Raw genomic sequence first — 18,875 nt, 5'->3', positions numbered from 1 at the left:
TGTCCGGCTGATCCAGCTGAAACCTGAGTGGATGGCAACAGTCGGGTATCCCATAGTCGAACTGTCTGGTCATCACTGAATGATGCAATCTGATGGCCGCTTGGTGAATACGCCACAGACAGCACATAGCGTGAGTGGCCGAAGAAGATATTGATGAGCTGACCGGACTGAGTATCCCAGAGCCGGATCGTGTTGTCATGAGAGCATGTAGCGATCTGTTCACCACTATGTGAGAATGTCAAGAATAAGATGAAAGAAGTGTGCCCTTCTAGGATATGGAGGATTACACCCGTGAATGCATTACACACATATGCACTCTTGTCTCGAAACCAAGCGATACGGTTCTTATTGCGAGAATATTCGATCCTTCCGACTACATTACCAATATCCACTTCCCGCCTCAATCGGCCTGATCCAGCATCCCATACGCGAAGAGACCCACCTTTGTTAACTGTAGTGATATCATGACCATCAAACGAATAAAACATTTGCAGGACGCGCTCCTCAAAGCCCTGCAAAACGAATTGCAGTTCCCCCGATGCTGCGTCCCAGATGCGAGCAGTCTTATCATCGCTTGTAGAAACCAACTGACTTCCATTAGGGGAGTATACCACATCTACAATCCTCTCAGTATGGTCCTTCATAATACGAATGAGCTTGCCAGATTGTACATCCCATACCCGAATGGTGTGATCTTCAGCACCCGCCATGATTTGATGTCCGCTGGGCGAGTACGCCAGACAAAGAACCTCACTGACCCCTTCTAGACTGCGAATAGTTGCTCCAGAAGCCGCATCACACACTCTGATTTGATATCCTCCAGTAAGAACCGCGATGTACTGGCAATCAGGCGAATATGAGAGTCGAGTAAAGTTGTATATTGTCCAAAGTTCTTCCCAAGCCAATGTGTCGTAAAAAGTCACACTGCTTTGTAACGAAAACACGGCTAATTTTTTTCCATCAGGTGAATACCAACCGCCAACGGCATCTACATTGGGCTTAAGGAATGGCCACTCGCCGAACTGCACTCCATCCATATGTGCGCCACTCAAATCGGCTTCATGGAGCCAGCAGTTACGCATCCTGGCCTTCCTCAAATCCGCTCCTTGTAGCTGAGCAGAGTCGAATATACCATGGCTCAGATCTGCGCCCGGAATTTGGATCCCTTGGAGGTCGATTCCAGTAAATGGGATCCCTGCTTGTACCAGTATCGTAATAGCGTTAGCTGCTGCGATTCTCCACTTTCTATCGCTTTTTGAGTGCTCCACATATGCAAGCAGCTGTCGTTTGAACATGGGCTCTAGTTGGACTCGGTCTAGTAGGAACTGCAGCACTAATGGTGCATCTACAAAGCTTCTCCACGCAAGAGGTGAGCTCGGATCAAGGGGGTCAAGACTAGTAGTAGCCGCTTGATCTGTGTCTTCTGCAATAGTAAAGCTGTAATCAGAGCTAACACTCTGTCGACGCGAGGATCCTGAGGTCGTTGCTGCACCTGTCGATGGCTTATCGACCATAGCGTTTTTTCTCTCTTGTGGTTCAAATATAGCACGAGCCATGCTATATTCTAGTATTGAGTGATGACTAAATCGATGCTGGTTACCTGTGCGGTTCAGCGGGGAGGCTTCGCGCAAGAGATTTCTACCATCTTCCCTGCTGAAGAACCCTTCTTTCCATGTACCCTTGTGTTGATATGGAGAGTAATCTACAACAGGATTACCATCCTGATATTTGTAAATTGCTGTCGCCAGATCCGCCAGATATCGAACCCCGTTTGCTGCAAACCCGTCATCCAATAGGGTTTCGAATGCTCTTCTGTCCTCTGGCCCTATTATCTCATTCAACCGCTTCTTGCCCCGCTCGAACCAGAACTCTACGAACTGGTCATATAGGGTTACACGTTTAACCATAGACCCTGAAAGACCTTGGTCCGGATCTACCATCCGAGGAAGCACCTCCAATGACATCGAAAGTAGAAAAGGGTTCTTGACGAGTTCGTGCAAGCTTGGCACTAGTTGAAGCGCGCGTCGGTAGTCCTCAACATGCCACAATGGATCTATAGCTTCCACGTAGTGCTCAATATACTCATCGATCTGAGATTCAGAGAACGGGGCAATTACCGCCTCTTGAAACTGCGGCAATTCAATATGGTAATTACGTCTTGTCGGTTTGAAGCGACTCTGGTAGTCCTGACCAAGGTACTCGCTGCGACAACTGATCACCATCTGGACATCCCATTCTCCAGGCTCATTCAGCCGATTAGTCACATACAGGTTCTTGGATTGCCTGCTCTCATCATATCCATCGCATATCAGGATAAACTTGCGACTCATCTTAAGCTCCTTGATCTGGGGCCTTGTGAAGCCAGCCATTCGCAGCCTCTTTGCCACTAGGTCTTTATCTGGGTTTTCAACAGCTGCTAAATTAATGTGAAGGGGAATACGTCCTCGCCTCTTCACATAGGAGTCCCACAGTCTATGTTCAAGCGTACGACTGAATGTTGACTTGCCCGCGCCAGAATCGCCTTGGATGAGAAATACTTTGTTATCGCTATTCAAAAACTCTATTACCCTCTCCATCAAAAGGAACAAATCGTCATCACGTGCTTTTGGGTTTTCTTTGGCATACAGCGGGATATAAAAATCTCTGTCGTCGCGACTTTTGAGTTGAAACTGTTTAAACTGCTGTATACTCTTTTCATCATCTGGCGCCTCTTGAACACGGTCAAGCAAGGATGGTGATGCAAGGCGAGGTGAAGGAACATGAAAGCAGTTCTGGAAGGGCGGACCACTTATGCACGCATTGCCGAGGCTTTGCTTATCTACGTCTCTATCAGTGGCGAGCTCCTGGAGTTGTGATCTAGCATCTACAGTATGTCAAAAATAGACAAAGATCGATCCAAAGTGAGTTGAATAAACACAGGTTATAATGATTAATAATTTGATAAAATAAAAAAATAAACGAATGAAATGAAGGTAAAAAAAAAGGTTTACTTTGCGTAAGGGACCCTGGTTCAAATACTAGTTTTTTGAGGATGGCAATGATATATTGCTTTATATGGGCGTAGCTTCCCCATTCAGCATCATTCTTATAAATCATGGCTAAAAAAGTGACTGCATCTTGACGTGTGCATATGGTCATTCGAGGACAGGCTGCGATCTGGCCTAGCAGTTGACATAGCCCCCATTGGAACGCTGGATCGCGCCGACATGGAACCTCACATACAAATGCCTTGAACTTGATGAGTTGTCCCGCCTGGAGCAATAAGTCGGCCATACGCAGCGCAGGGTACCATGTGGCCTTGCCGCTGAAGGAAAAACCTTCCTTCATACATTCTATGAATGCTACTCCGCTCGCAGCTAGCGTTACAATACCATTGTACACTTGCAGGCCCATGTCTGCAACTTCTGTTACTGTTGTTACCTGCCCCTGGGTTTTAGTTAGTTCATCCATGAATGCACTCAACTCAAGGCTATCAATTGCGTCAACTACTCCGAACACACCTCGGAGGACGGTTGTTGTGCGCCGAAGCATTGCCTGTATGGGTGTCTCATCGTCAGGGATGTACTGTAACGCCTGGTATGCATAGGATGCGTGGTACACTAGATAAGGATCAGAGTCACCCATCAATCCTTTTAAATAAGCTGACAGAGGCTCATGAAGCTGCTCGCGCTTGAGGCCTTTTACTTGATTATTGGCCATGGCATCAAGAACTTGTGAGATAGTTGCGACCAGTGAATAGAGGAATTCGCTTGATTGCTTGTGAACATCTTTTATTCGTGGACTAAGAGTATTTAGAATTTTGACAAGATCATCAGAGTCCAGGTAATTAGGAGGGCCATGTTGCATCAGCTGAGCTAGCCCCTCTAGAAGATGTATATCAAGAATGATGCCCTCATTGATGTCGTTAATGAAAGCCATCAGCAGCCTCCTATAGTGCTCTCTGTCGAGGACTGGGGCCAGACGAACGACCTCGACAACGGCGGCCTTGGCTTTGGTCCCGTCGTTAATGAACATAGTAACCATATCCGATACTAAGCTGCGCAGTCGTTCCAGTTCACCTAAATCGACTGTCCTAGAGGCGGACCATTCATGCTCAGATGCGGTGAGATTGTCCATTCGAAAAGGTGCAGACTGCAGTAGATTGAGACAATATACAAGCTGAGAAACGTCGTTGAGTCGTTCGTCGAAACCTGGTAGGTTGTATCTGACAATAGTTGGAGGTTCATCACTGCCAAAGATATCCGTTGGGACAATGACAGCATCATGGCCTCTCAGTAGTTGTGGCTGCACAATATTCAAGTCATTCATATTGCCTTTTGTATGTTGGCTGCTCGAGTTGATAGAGTCGTCTCTGATATTATTTTTGCTCCCATCGCTTTTATGACTGGGTGTGGATGTAGATGAGTATTGCACCAGCCGGGTACTCTCTTGATCCTGCCTCCATCGTTGAGCCTCTTTAAAACAGCCCTGTGCTTCACTTTGATAATTGTGACCAGCTAACAATGTCCCAAGATCAAATAGGGTATCAGCCACACTCATACAGAATTGTTGGTCTTCAGGACAAAAGGAGGTGACGAGGTGTTTCTGTCCGTTGGATCGTATCCGAGAAAGTGCTTTTACTGCGTCGAAGCAATGCTCCGCTGTCACCTTCGGGTCAGTAGTTTTGTTAGCTTGTTCTAAATATGCAGTGGCGATACTGAAAGCGACCTGCGCGGACAAAGTCTTGCGAGTATTCAAGGATCTAAACACATTCATTTGCTTTTGCTTTTCGCTATTGATTTATCAGGAGTAATAAGTTGGTTAGGATTGGTGTTGATAATCTTAGGGAAGCCAGACAGCAAAAAAATGTGATCAACATACAATGAGATTGGTGACCAGGTATAAGGAAGCTAAGGAAGCTGCTCTTGATAATTGGTATCTTGATAGGCTCAATGATTCGGGTGTGAGGAAGATAGGAAGGAAGCAAGTAAAATATAGAAGGAAATACATCCGGAAAAAGTATGCATGTGATTTTTTTTTTTTTTTTTTTTTTTTCAAGGAAACCTTTGGTGAATTCACCTATCCATGGTAAAACCGGAAGTGAGCTGATCTTAAGCCTCGTTCAAGTTTAGATACCATTTGACTAGGTTTGTTGCTGTATGCAAAGGTGGAGCCTAAAAGAAAAGCGTGCTAGGATTCTACCATGAGTTGTTGCATGGGTCACGCCATCCATTTCATTAGCTGAATCTTGCTTGAATGAACCAATTGAATGAAATAAATCAATTGAAATGAATCAAATGAAATGAATCAAATGAATCAATAATTGCCAACCATCACCCCTCATGAGCACCTCATTATTCACTCTGCCATTTAAAAAAAGGGTCGCAATGGAAACTTAATTCTAGGAACAAGAATAAGGGTAAAACGCGCCACCAAAAACATATAAAAACATCGTAGGATCACGCCAATCTTTGATGATCCAGAGAACCTACCTCACAGTGAAGACATGGAATGTAAAAATATATGAAAAAAGAATTACTAGACACTTCGTCTACCTGCATATCTGCAGGCAGCCCAGGGCGCCCCACCTGACTCCAGGTTCTGGAGAAGTCGCCTCGAGGGGCTTCTCATCATCGAGCTTCAAAACCATCCCTTGGACTAGAAACATGTTGAAACAGTGTTGAGCTCGAGCGCTTTTTCCCGGTCCCACAAGTGGACCAGTACTAAAGACCTACTAACAACCCTGCTCTGGAGCACCGTATGCTTTGCAGAGTATAAGGACTATCATATAAGGGACCTGAGAAAGAGAAAAAGAGATGTCTTTTTATACACTTTTCAAGGCCGGGATAGCTTGCTTTCCTCTCCTTTACCAACTTTTTTCGAAGTAGGATGCTATGGGGACATGCTCAAAAACGATAATTTACTATGTTTCAAATGTAGTCCTTAAATGCCGCGCAATCAATTTGCTCTTGGTTGCTTTGTGCTTTACTCTTTGATGTTTGTGGGGCTGTAGGTTGTGGAGTACAAACCCAAATAAAGAAAGGGCAGAAAGTCCTTTGACAAGGTGCATCACCAGTCTTTGTGACTTTTGTGTAATGCACTAACACTTACTGATCAAACTCGAGGGCAAGGGAAAAAAAAAAAACGAAGTATAAATAAAGCCTGGCATTGTTTTCATCTTTTCTTTTTTCTTTTTACTTTTTATTTTGTTATGCACTCATAACTCTTCAATCCCAACCCACTTGTCACACACAAAAACATTTCAACTCGGCAACGCCTACAGAGGCAAAAGCCAAGATGGTTGCATACCAAGCATAGACGTAAGTCGTAGACTTTATGGATCTCTTCTTTTTTTTTTTTTTTTTTTTTTTTTTTTTCAAAGGTGACATTGGTTTAGATCCAAAGAAATCACTGATCTAATTTTTTTCTTTCTATTTGTGCTTTCTAGGACTTTGTTGTCTATGACTTTGCAACCGGCGGGCACATCGGGGAACAGAGTACGCTTGATTTGTAGCCAGTCAGTGCAGAAACGATATCGCGGGCGCCTCCTAGTGATGGCGAATACTCTATCTTGGGATGCCTTTATCCTCTGCCTTCTCCCTCTCCTCTTCCTCCTCTCCCCTTCTCTTCTCCATCAACGGTATCATCTCATCAGTATCATCAATATTATCATCACTATCGTCATCAATATCATCGTCATTATCATCAAGAATATCATCGTCATTATCATCAAGAATATCATCAAGAATATCATCAAGAATATCATCAAGAATATCATCATCACGCTACTCTCAAGCCCAGTTAATTTAACCGGTGAATTTGACTGGTGCGATGTACTGCTGGCCTGCCAGTAGCGATATGGCATACCCTAATACAACACTGTTTTTACAGGCCGTTAGTCCCCCATACCAGAAGCTACTGGATGACCATGAGGTTGGACAAATTGAGGGCACTATCGAGCACACGTTCAAGGTCAAGACACTCCTTCGACGCGCCTTTAGCCTTGGGTCATCCAGCTTTGAGCGATTAGAGTACGCGGAGATGCAGCACTAGAGCTAGTTACAGTGCTGTTGCTGTATTGGATACAGTGCTTGAAGGAAGGACGACAGCCCTGAAGGCCCAATACAATGCCTCAAATGCCCCCTTTGTCATGATCTTTACCAACTTGGGTTTGGTAAGCACCCGAGGCATCCATCGACTAATAGAGCCGCTTTTGAGCAAAAGACGGCAACAGTCAACACAAAGAGTGCATCGAATGGCGGGAAATGGCCGGGCAACTTGAAAGCCCCCAAGGCCTTGACAGATGCGTTTGAGGCATTGATAGGGGCTGTACTTATGGATTTCGAGTTGAAAATAATGGGATCCAATACAGCATTCTTGGTAGCGATGGTACCTTTGGCCCCAACGTGAATGCGTTTAGCAAAAGATAAATAATAAAAAAATTAAATAAACAAACATCCAATAACATAGCATTGCATGCCTCAGTTGCGAGCTGAGTTGGTGGTAGAGCGCTTTGTATCCAACAAGCCTCAGTGCGTGACCAAATACGTCAAATGAAGTAGTGGAAAAATAAATAAATAAATAAAATTAAAGACTCTTCCTATTTTCTAGACTAGTCTTATCCCTTCTTACTTTTGCCTCATCCTCTTCCTTCATACACCCTTGCCATCTGGTCTGAGTCGACACAAGCTGTCAAAAGCTTCATGGAAAGATATTGAACATCTTTTTCTGAGCCCTTGCCAAAAAGTTTGTGGATGCTTATGATGGTAAGACTGCTGACGTTTCTTACTGAAGATGACGCGGGTTTAAATCCAAGATAACCACTAATGTGATGTTTGGTATTTGTACTTTTAGGCTTTTTGTAGTCGACTCATCTATGGATGGGCACACTCCCACTTTAACCCGACAGTCGCCCCTTCTTGAACCGTGGTTAAGCTTTACCACTGTTCCTGACAAGTCCAAGGCCTGGCGCACTAATGCCCTCGTCCCCGATGGTCGATGGAGAGCCTGCACAGGCATTTTGGTAGTCACATCACTCAAGGCTTTTGGCCAAACCCAGTGCTTCAGCAGAAGCATAGAAGCGGTCGAACGGTTGGAAGCGACTAACTTTCAACCATTCCCTAGTGGAGCAGCACCGCAGACGTTTCCTAACGGTTGCAACTACTCTACCTTGGGATATCTTTTTCATCTCCTCCTCCTCATCAGCATCAACACCAACATCAATACCAGCAGCAACATCCACAGCAATATCATCAAATCATCAATATCAGCGTCATCAGAATCAACAATATCAACATCATCAATCATCAATCATCAATTACCAATATCATCGTCACCAATATCATCGACATCAACATCAACATCATCACAATGATGTCAAGTGGGCAGCGGTTTTCACCGGCGCGCCAAAGCCCCCCTCCTTTTTTTCTCCGCCAGCAGACTTGACTGAGGCAACGTGCCATTAGTCTACCAGTAGCGACATAGTGTACCCTAATACAAAAATACCTTGGTGCGCTATTAGTACGCCATACTAGGGTCCTTATCCTCACCCTTATCCTCATCCGTATCCTCATCCTTATCCTCATCCTCTCTTATGCCTCCAGCAGAGCGATTATACTTCATCCCTTACCCTTTTCCTCCACTTGCTCACCCTCGTTACAATAACACACACATTATCACTCAGAACTTTTCAGTACCTGCTGGGCGAGGAAGAGAGGGTAGCCTTGTTGCTCCCCTTGAAAAACCAACAGGACGAGGGACAGGTAGATCTGGTACGGCCAGCTTGTAGACTTTCAAGAGCACGAGCTGGCTGGATGCCATGACGCCTTTTGGTACGCGCCGTTCTCTGCTAGCGAGCTGGGGGCGAGAGGACTGCAGGGTTGTCTTACCCAGTCCGGTTGGAGGGTACATATATGCCCTAAGGTGGAGGTGTTTGGCCGTTCAAACCGATGCGGATGTGGCTCTGAGGGCCTGATACTTCAAGGCCATCAATGTGTCCTCGCTAGGAGGCAGCCGAGTAATGATTGGGACGACGAGGTGGAATGTCTTGGTGCCAAAGACGGCCGCGCTTACAAGCGGCAGAGTTCGCGTGGAGCCGCATAATCTATTCTTCAACCCTCATGGCCGATCGCACATTTGGGTTAGAAAGAATGGCGACAAAGGCGACTATAACAACCTAGAGCGGCAGACACGATCAAGCCTTGACGCTGAGATTACATATGGGAAACACGCCGCTATATACCCTCAGTTCCTCGGGTTCAAAGCGAGACCAGTGATGTTGGTTAGCATGCTGTTGGAGAAATGGATCTTCAAGCCTGCTCTCTATGCTTTTAACAGACTTTAGCCTGAGGGTAAAATTTTAAAGGAGGACGCGAAGAAATAATTATCCCGAATTCGTCATGTTGAGGGCAAAGGGGGGAGGGGATGCCAGAGATAAAGAAGGCAAGCCGCGCCTCCTTGGGCATTGTCGTAGTGTATATGGACGTACTAATGGATAGTGGATTGCATACTTGTCACAGTATATAGTCTTAAGCCTATAAAAGGCTTGTAATAATAATTTAATAAAGATCACCTTTTGTCTTCACTACCTATTACAATACTGTTCTCAATGTGATCCTTGGGTTGTTTGCTCAAAAGTCCAGACAGTTCCGAGGGCGGTATTGAGAACTCGATGATGAGATGATCATACCCAACCGAATAACTCTAGAGACTGGTGGGCCCGGTAGAGCGTGCAAGAACCAGGCCACCTCCTCCTCGTAGTGCGCTCTGGGCTGTTTGCAGATATGCAGGCAGGCGAAGAATCCGGCAATTCTTTCTTTTTTTTTTTTTTTTACAATTTATAATTTATACGTCTTTAATCTAAAGTGGATCAAAGGCTCACTAAAAGATTGTCATAGCCTTATAGCGTTTATACTTATTTGAATGATAAAGTGAATAATGGGATGCTCATGAGGGCAGTTAGTTGGTAATTGTTGATTGATTTGATTTAGTGATTTAGTTCAACCAAAAGCGACAACTCATTTTGTCATTTATTCAGGGCCATAATGAATTCTGGTTTAGGATGTTTTACCAAAGGTGAAAAGTGAAAAAAATGAATAGTTAACAATGTGGCTGTGGTAAACCGAATTGAAGAAATTGTCTTAATACCTACTTCTCTTATTATTCATTTTGCTATTCGATAAAGTGGTAGCTTCGTTCCAGGAGGAAGAAGAAGTAGTTCACGCGCTTTATCCCTAAGTTTTTTTTTTTTTTTTTTTTTTTTTGAAGTCTAATTCATAATTTATTCCGGTAGGTTAAAAAAGGTTTAATAAAAAAATAAAATAAAATAAAAAAAAAATCAGCAAATCTTTCAGACGAACATATAAACGATGTTTCTCAACCTGACAGCGTAAAAGTCATTTTATTAAATAAAGTTATTTAATATGCTGTTAACTACGATGAAGGATGCAACTAAACAACAAAACTACGAGAAAACAACCACATCGCTTCAAATTAATATGAAGAACAGACAATCTCCCTTCAATCCAATGACCCTCACTATCGACATTTTCGAAATCCATTGTGGTGATGAATCAGTCAGAAAAGCTAGCAGCGCTAAAGGCTTGGTGTGCCAACTGCCCCACGCTGCTCTAATAGTGTTCTGTTCGCATCGCATAACCCAATCACCCCTTCAATATATGTGCCTCTCGCATTCAGAACAACCTGCTTCGAGGACCACTTCAACTGATATCGATGGTTGCCCTCTTGGTCCTCGTCATCATCATCATCATCATCATCGTCGACTTTATTATGTCTGTCCTTTTCCTGAAAAACCTGCCACATCCTAACGGAGCCATCTCCACCAGCTGCCGCCAGTAATAACCCGGTCTCTTCCGCTTCAGCGTCAGAAATAGCAGAAGAACCGACCCAGGCAAGATCATTAATGATTGAATCCCGTAAACAATCGTTCGTAATCACAGCTACGCGTTTGCCTGATTCTGCATCCCATACATACACACTATAACGCGTCCCAGAGGCAAAAAAGCGACCATCGGGTGAATATTTCAGGAAGCAAGGGCAGTTTGGGAGGCCCTCAAGTCTATGTATTACTCTCCCTATCGTAGCGCTAGCGTTCCCTTCTCCGTCTACCTCTGCTTCCATATCCACTATGGCCAATGTTCGGTTATTATATCCACAGACGACTCGACGGCCACATGGCGAAGCCACTAATGTCCGAATAGATTCTCTCGATTTTATCACTTGCCGGGCTTTGCCAACTTTAGTGTCGATCAGATACAAGCCGCAACCATCCAGGTCACAAAGAGTTACGATTTGATGACCATTAGCAAGATATATTAGGTTTCTGATATATCCTTTAAATGCAATAGTATGAAGGGGCTCTCCAACTGTCTCTGTTGACCACACCATGATCTTGTGCTTTCCTGATAATGAAGCGATCTGTTGACCATCAGGTGAAAATGCCACGTTTGATGCGAATCCAGTCCCGCCTTTTAATGTGCGAATGAGTTGTCCTGTTTGTGTGTCCCATATACAAACATCTCCGTTTTTATGGCCGGATGCGATTTGGTGGCCGGTAGGCGAAAATGCTATATCGCTGATGTTGCGATCTTTGACACCAATATAACTATCCATATTATCATCGTACATATCATCAATACTGTCGTCCGTACCATCAGTGCTATCTTCCGTCTCATTAATATCGCTGCCTACTTCATCAATATCGTCGTCCATGCCATCAGATTCCTCGTCCATACCATCAGATTCCTCGTCCATACCAACAACACTGTCGTTCAAATCGTCAGAGTCACTAGCCCTACTGTCCATATCATTGAAATCACCGTCTATACTCTGGGCATCACTGCCTGTACTATCGGTATCGTCATTTATGTCGCTAATAGTTGAGGCATCATCCACCTTATTCCGCCTCAGGGTGTGGGTGAGTTGGCCTGATGTAGTGTCCCAAAGACATAGAATGTTGGCTCTATCACGAGACGCAAGTAGATGACCAGTTGGCGAATATCTGACGTTAGTTACTTCAGCCATATGGGTATTAAGTGTCTGGAGCGTTACCCCGGTTTGCGCGTCCCAGAGACGTATTGTACAGTCATTGCTGCCAGAAGCTATCCGCGTTCCATCAGGTGAACTAACCACACAGTTAATAACACATTCATGACCAGGTATAGCATGAAAGAATGGCGGCTGTCGTGCATCCCACACACGTAGCGTATAGTCGTCGCTACAAGTTGCCAACTGATGTCCGCTTGGCGAGAATCGTATGCAGTTAATAGGGCGCATATGTCCATACAAAATATTGTTGACTTCCCCCGTTCTGATGTTCCAGAGCCGTATAGTCATGTCAGCGGCGCATGTAGCAAGCTGATGACCATTGGGTTGGAACGCCACCTCCTCGATTAGACCAATATGTCCTGAAAGGATGCAGATGAGGTTGTTTGCTTGTGTGCCACGCACGTCTACATCATACTTATACCACAAAGCTATGAGCCTCCGATCAGGGGAGAATTTGACGCCTTTGCAACAAATCTCAAGTTCAATAGTCCGCTTAAGCTGGCCTGACTTTGTGTCCCACATACATATAGTATTATCATCAGTATGGGAATATATTTCTCGGCCGTCCAATGAATATACAGTCCGGCCAGTGTGGCTCTTATGACTTTCTAGTACAAGCTGCAGTTGTCCTGTTTCTAGATCCCATAACTGAGTCACGTTATCAGGGGCTGATGAAGCAAGTTGATGTCCGTCAGGAGAGTATTCTAAATAGGCCATAGGCATTCCATTGTTTTCCAAAGCATACAAAAGTGATCCTGAAAAAGTACTCCACACACGCACTGTTGTGTAATCTTGTCCAACAGAGGCGATTTGATATCCATCCGGTGAGTACACTAGAAATCGGATCTCGTTCTCGTGCCCTATCAAGCTTAGAGTGTGCTTTCCTGACTTTGCTTCACATATATGTATTTCAGTCCTGGCAGAGACAAAAGCGAGGTATCGACCGTCTGGTGAATAAGGATTGAAGGTATAGAAATCGCCACCATATGTCCAAAGCTGGTCCCATGTTGATGTGTCATAAACACATAGTATGTTGGTAGTGCATACTGCCAACGTCTTTCCGCAGGGTGAGTATGCGCCGTCAATCATATGTGAATTCAATAGGTTATACATCCATTCACCAAACTGTACCCCTTTCATTCGTGCACCACTCAGGTCAGCTTCACGAAGCCAGCAACTGCGCATCTTGACCTTTCTCAAGTCTGCTCCTTGTAGTTGAGCAGAATCAAAGTTGCCATGCCTCACATCCGCTCCAGGGATCTGAATTCCACGTAAATCAGCTCCGCTGAATGACACTCCTGCTCGCACCAAGATCGTCATGGCGTTCGCTGCTGCAATCCTCCACTTGCTGTTGCTCTTCGAGTGCTCAACATACGCAAGAAGCTGCTCTTTGAAAATAGGTTCTAGTAAAGCTCGCTCTGCTAGGAACTGGGCGACCGAGGGTTCATTCACAATGCCCCTCCAGATCAGAAGTGATGGCGCATCAGATGCTCCTGTAAGCGCATAACCCTTGTATACATCGTCATCATGGTCTTTAAGGATGCCTACATTTCTTGCATCCTGTGGCTCAAATATTGCACGCACCAAACAGTACTCCAGCAGTGAGTGATGTATAAACCGGTATTGATTGCCAATGTGGGCCAGGGGCGATGCCTTGAGTAACAGTTGGTCTCCATTGTCTCTGCCAAAGAACGCTTCTTTCCATGTTTCCTTATGCTGGAGGGGCGAATATTCCACTACTGCATTATTTCCTTGGTGTCTATAGATTGCTGTTGCTAACGATACTATATATTTAATCCCCTTCTGTGCAAACTTTCCATCCGACAATAGTTCTAATGTTCTCTTGTCTTCCAGTTCCAAAACATCTTTCAATTTCTTCTCATACCACAGTTGGATGAACTGATCATAGATCGAGATGCGTTTGATTTCTGGGGTTGAGCTCTGACCAGGGCCCATCATCTGTGGAAGCACCTGCAACGACATTGACAGCAGAAAGGGGTTCCTCTTGAGTTCATCATAATCTGGGATCAAACGAAAAGCTCGGCTGTAGTCTTCAGCATCCCATGCTGTGCCCATAGCTTCCATATACTGCTCGCAGGCTTCGTGCACGTGCATCTCACAGAGCGGCGCTATAACAACGTCCAAAAACAAAGATTGGCTTTTCCGGAGATTATGACGTGTAGGTTGAAAGCAATCTTGATAGTTTGGTCCAAGGCTGTCGCTGTTACAGCTGATCACCATCTGTGCACGCCATTCTCCAGACTGATTGAGACGGTTAGTCATATAAAGATTGTTGGCTCGCATGCTTTCATCATAACCATCACAGATGAGAATGAAGCTGTGGCTCTTTTTCAGTTCTCTGATCTGTGCCTCAGTAAAGGCCTCTTCCTGCAGGTGCTTCACAACGAGGTCAACCTGGGGATTGTTAATTGCTGGCAGGCTGATGAAAAGAGGGACTCGCCTATGGTTCTCTTCATATTTATCCCACAGATAACGCTCCAATGTGCGACAGAACATTGACTTTCCAGTTCCCGGGTAACCTTGAACAAGCATCACCTTCTTGTTACTACTCAAAAACTTTTTTGCAATCTCCATCAATGGTTCTTCATCCTCACGCACTTGAGGAATTACTCTACCTTGAAGCTGGATATAGAAATCACAGTCTTCAGGTCTTTTCACAAGCCTCCTGCACCTGAACTGACGCAAGCTCGTTTCGATGCCAGTGCGAAGATGAGTGTGGGTATCGATCCCTTCTTCAGCTACTCTTCGTTCAGCATGTCCTGAGATATTACTGTTAAGAATGGAGCTCTTTTTTTGGGGCATAGCAGCGTCCTTTTCTGGCTTTTTTTTTTTTTTTTTTTTTTGTTTTTCCTCGAGATAAAAGGTGGTTTCAATGTTAATAAAGATACGGGATATGACAGTAACAGCTCGTAATTGGATTAGGGGGCGCTGTTGGGGAATACGCGTGTTGTTAATTAGGTGGTGCCATCAGAATGGACTTTGTTGATGGTGAAATTGTAAAAAAAAGAAATGACCCATTGTAATAATAAGCGAATAATAAGCGTGTGGTTCTGTAGCATCAAGCCACTCACCACTCTGGTCCATGTTCAAATGTGCCTTTAACTGTTTAGAACCAATTATTTGCCTTGTGCATCATTCATCATTCTGATTCACCTCACCCACTAATTCATCCCTTTATTTCATCTATACTCAGGACTAAATCATAATGTTTATAAAATTCTGTTTGTCTGTTCCCTTGATACTGATGTGTTATTGATTAGAAGCACAATAGACACGATGATCTTGCCCCTGTGGGGTCAGTACCCCCTTCAGGGCTATTGATTCACTTTTGCTGTATCCATTGAAAGAATTGGAGCCCTCCTTGTCCTTGAAGCGCCTGGAGTGACTTTGCTACAAAAGATGGAAATAAGCTATTTCGTCCTTTCTGAATATGTTTAGGCGCGTTCAATAGAGCATTTGCTCAAAGATCTGCTCATATCATATTGATTTATTACATTACTTTAGTATTTTCTTTTTCATTTTATTCATTCATCGTAGGAGAAACTAAAATAGCTGAGAGAGAATAAATGAAGTATTCGTCATCCTAAAGTGGGGGGACATTGACTACAATGAACTACTTGAAGAAAAAAAAAATTGATGTGGGATAGGGAAGGTGGAAAATAGAATGTATTGATAATACGTTAAATGAGTGAACCTGCACTCTTTGGTTATTTGTTATTGCTTGATCAACAAGTCTTTTCTTTTTTTTTTTTTTTTTTTTTTTTGTCCTGTTTTCGTTATTTTGTAATGGAGATACTGCTAAAGTGATCAACACTTAATCCTCTCCTTTTTTTTTTTTTTTTTTTTTTTTTTTCTTCTCTTTCTTTTTTAGCAGGCACCGTTGTCCTTCCAGACTCCCCAAGAAGAGCCGCTAGGAGCCTCGCCCTGAGTCCACCACTGGTTGGTCCAGAGATGACCATTGTATGTGACCTTGGTTCCAGGGGTAGCATAGACAGTGGCGCTGTTCCAGGCAGGGACACCGCTGCAGACACCAGGTCCTGGAGTAGTTGTGGTCACAGCCGTGGTCGTGGTCGAAACACGGGTGCTAACTGTAGTGGTAGTGGTGGAGGCAGAAGTGGTGGTGGTAGTAGGCGAAGGTCCACCATGAACAGTGTTCAAAGCATTCAACAATTCGTCGTTGTAATCGTGCGACATCTCCCAGAACATCACACCACGCAAGTTCTGCTGCTTCACATAGTTGACCTTGACAGTGATCGATTGAATATCATCATATGAAACAAACTTCTTGTCCGAGGCACGGAATGCCCATGGGGTCTGGGATTCAGGATCCCAGTAACGCTTCCAGCCAGCAGCAGGGGTGGTGGGTCCTCCAGTCAAGATGTTGGCACGGATGTCCTTCCATCTCCAGGTGCCGGTGGGCTCAGCAATGATCTCCTTGACACCGCAGGCGGCGGTAGTGGTCACGTTGCTGGCAGCACGCTTCACAAGAGCAGCGGATCCGGTGTGGGGGACATACTGGGTAATGGGGTTCTGAGTGTTCATATCAACAGTGGCGGTGAGGGCAGTACCGTAGAAAGCAGTACCGACAACCAACTTGTCAGAAGGCCATCCAGCAGACCTCCATGAAGTAACGGATTGGATGACTCCGAAGGGTTCACCTGGAGCTGAGGGAGTGCCGAAAGGAGCGTTTGGTCCAGTAGTTCTGCTCCATGATCCATGGATATCATAAGCCATGATGGAGAGCCAGTCAAAGTAAGGAACAAAGGCAGAAACATCGCTCATAGGTCTGCCGCTAGTGCCATCGAAAGGCTGAACACGGACAGCAGCGGTGACGAGCTTACGGTTGGTGGGGAACTCTGCATCCAAAGCAGCACGGAGCTCCTTCAACAAGAGGAGGTAATTGGCAGAGTCCTGAGGAGTGTAGGTGTTGCATGGGGCACCAGCGCGTCCAGGGTACTCCCTATCAGAATTTCATAGCACAAGTAAATGCAACAGACAAGTTAGCTATTCCCTTCTTTCATAGTAATCAATACACATAAAGGATACACATCCTGATATATATTATAAAAAAAATAAAAATAAAAATAAAAAAAAAGACTTACCAATCGATATCAATACCATCCATGTCCCATCCGTTGGGCTTCTCTGCACTGTCGCCAAGGGTGTTCTTGCGGACGAAGACCAAGGCGTTGTTGATCCAAGTCTTGCGCAGAGCAGCATCTGCGGCCACGATGGAGAAGGTCTCGGAACCGGTCCAGCCACCAATTGACATCAAGATGGGGACCTTGTAAGGAGCTGCCCTCTTGACCAACTCCCTCATGGGAGTACCATCGTAGTAACGATCAAACACAATATCTGCAGGGCTGGGGGCACTCTTTTTCATCACACCAAAACCGCTGTTTTTTTTTTTATTTTTTTTTTTACAAGCATTAGAAAAATATCCTTGGAGGTTAGCAAGTTCTACTTTTCCAATCCACTCTATTTTATTGTTCATAGAGTATGCGGTTGGACAGATAGACGGACAGGCATTAAAAGCGTAGAATATAGAAAAACATTCGATCAGGACTTACTAGTTGATGTGAGTGTACTTGGAGAAGTCAACAGCCGAGACTGGAACATCACCCCATGGAACCCAGTATCCGACAACGAGCTTGTCGGCAGCAGCGCGCTTCTCGATAGGTGCAGAGGAGACGGATGCAATAAGGAAGGCCACACTGGCCAAAGACAAAATGGTAGCTCTCATTTCTTGTTTGTACGCGTGTGAGGTTTTTAGACGTTAGTGAGGAGATCTCGTGCCCGAAGCAAGGAGATTAAGATGAAGAGGGAGAAGTAGGAGTGGGCGTAGGAGGAGTGGGCGTAGGAGGACGGGTAAGGGTAGAGGCGGTAGGAAGAAGAGGATTAGATCCGTTAGGCAAGGGAGACTTGGAGAAGACGAGGTGCAGAAGACAAGGAACAGAAAAAGAGGAGGAAGGTGGTATTTATACAAGTTCTTGGATTATGATTCTAGGTATAAGGTATAATAATATCAGTTGGCGCAAGCGATCCCTGTGAAAGTTTAGTGAGCAGAAAGATCAGGATGAATGAAAGTAAAGGCACGATAGAATATAAAAAGACAAGGTTAATTTGGATTGGCGTCAGGGAAGATAAAGCAAGGGATGATCGAATGACATCTTATCATGTATGTAACCGACCTGGCTTGCATGTTCTGTCTGCCCAACCTTATTTCTACATTTTGTGTTTGCAGGTCAACAAACAAAAAAGGGATGCGATGGGTGATGGGTGATGGAGGATGGAGGATGAACGATAAATGGATGTAGGACAACAGGATATGGATAGATTGTTGCTGTTGGTTGTTGACAAAGAGAGCGACTCTTGCATCTGTATCTACACATTATTCTTACATCTGAGGATCCTCTTTTCTTTACCCAAAGCGAGGTCAAAAGGAAGGACATCTCTTCCTTAGAACAACTATTGTTGTAGACATGGATTTTTTTTTTTCTTTTTTTTTTTTTTCAATCAGAAAAGATCTAAAATATAGTCGAGTAAACGGCTCATTGTTTTAAAATAACTAAGAGAATAAATGACTATTCTTTTTTCATTGATTGTGCAACGCCTCCTTCGTTCCATTAATCCATTAAACAGGTTCCCAATATTGATTTTATTTATTTTTCTTTGGCGCGCATTTTCTTTTGTTTGTGGAGATGCACAATCTTGATTTTAGGATCCAAACAGGGAAACGGATACGCTCATTGGCTGGATTAAAGACAGTTGGTAGTGCAATCAGTCGAGGTGGCCATTTTGAATATCCA

General features: G+C 44.5%; 2 protein-coding genes across 2 annotated transcripts; one reads left to right on the top strand and one right to left on the bottom strand.

The window, feature by feature from the left end:
- Positions 1–6,810: 6,810 nt before the first annotated feature.
- On the top strand, positions 6,811–8,353 carry BCR41DRAFT_398494 (hypothetical protein; the record flags this gene model as incomplete). Its single annotated transcript, XM_022028967.1, has 3 exons — positions 6,811–7,010; positions 7,185–7,385; positions 7,834–8,353. The coding sequence occupies 3 exons, from the start codon at positions 6,811–6,813 to the stop codon at positions 8,351–8,353; spliced, it is 921 nt and encodes a 306-aa protein (XP_021879060.1).
- An 8,249-nt stretch (positions 8,354–16,602) lies between these two features.
- On the bottom strand, positions 16,603–17,809 carry BCR41DRAFT_309150 (putative endochitinase; the record flags this gene model as incomplete). Its single annotated transcript, XM_022020941.1, has 3 exons — positions 16,603–17,026; positions 17,169–17,462; positions 17,637–17,809. Coding segments are annotated over 3 exons (891 nt in total), but the record flags the coding sequence as incomplete, so codon positions are not given.
- Positions 17,810–18,875: the final 1,066 nt, after the last annotated feature.

This window comes from Lobosporangium transversale (genome assembly GCF_002105155.1).
Source record: "Lobosporangium transversale strain NRRL 3116 chromosome Unknown BCR41scaffold_32, whole genome shotgun sequence".
NCBI classification, from domain to species: Eukaryota; Fungi; Mortierellomycota; class Mortierellomycetes; order Mortierellales; family Mortierellaceae; genus Lobosporangium; species Lobosporangium transversale.
The sequence above is the reverse complement of the archived record's forward strand: the minus strand, read 5'-3'. Positions and strand labels throughout refer to the sequence as shown.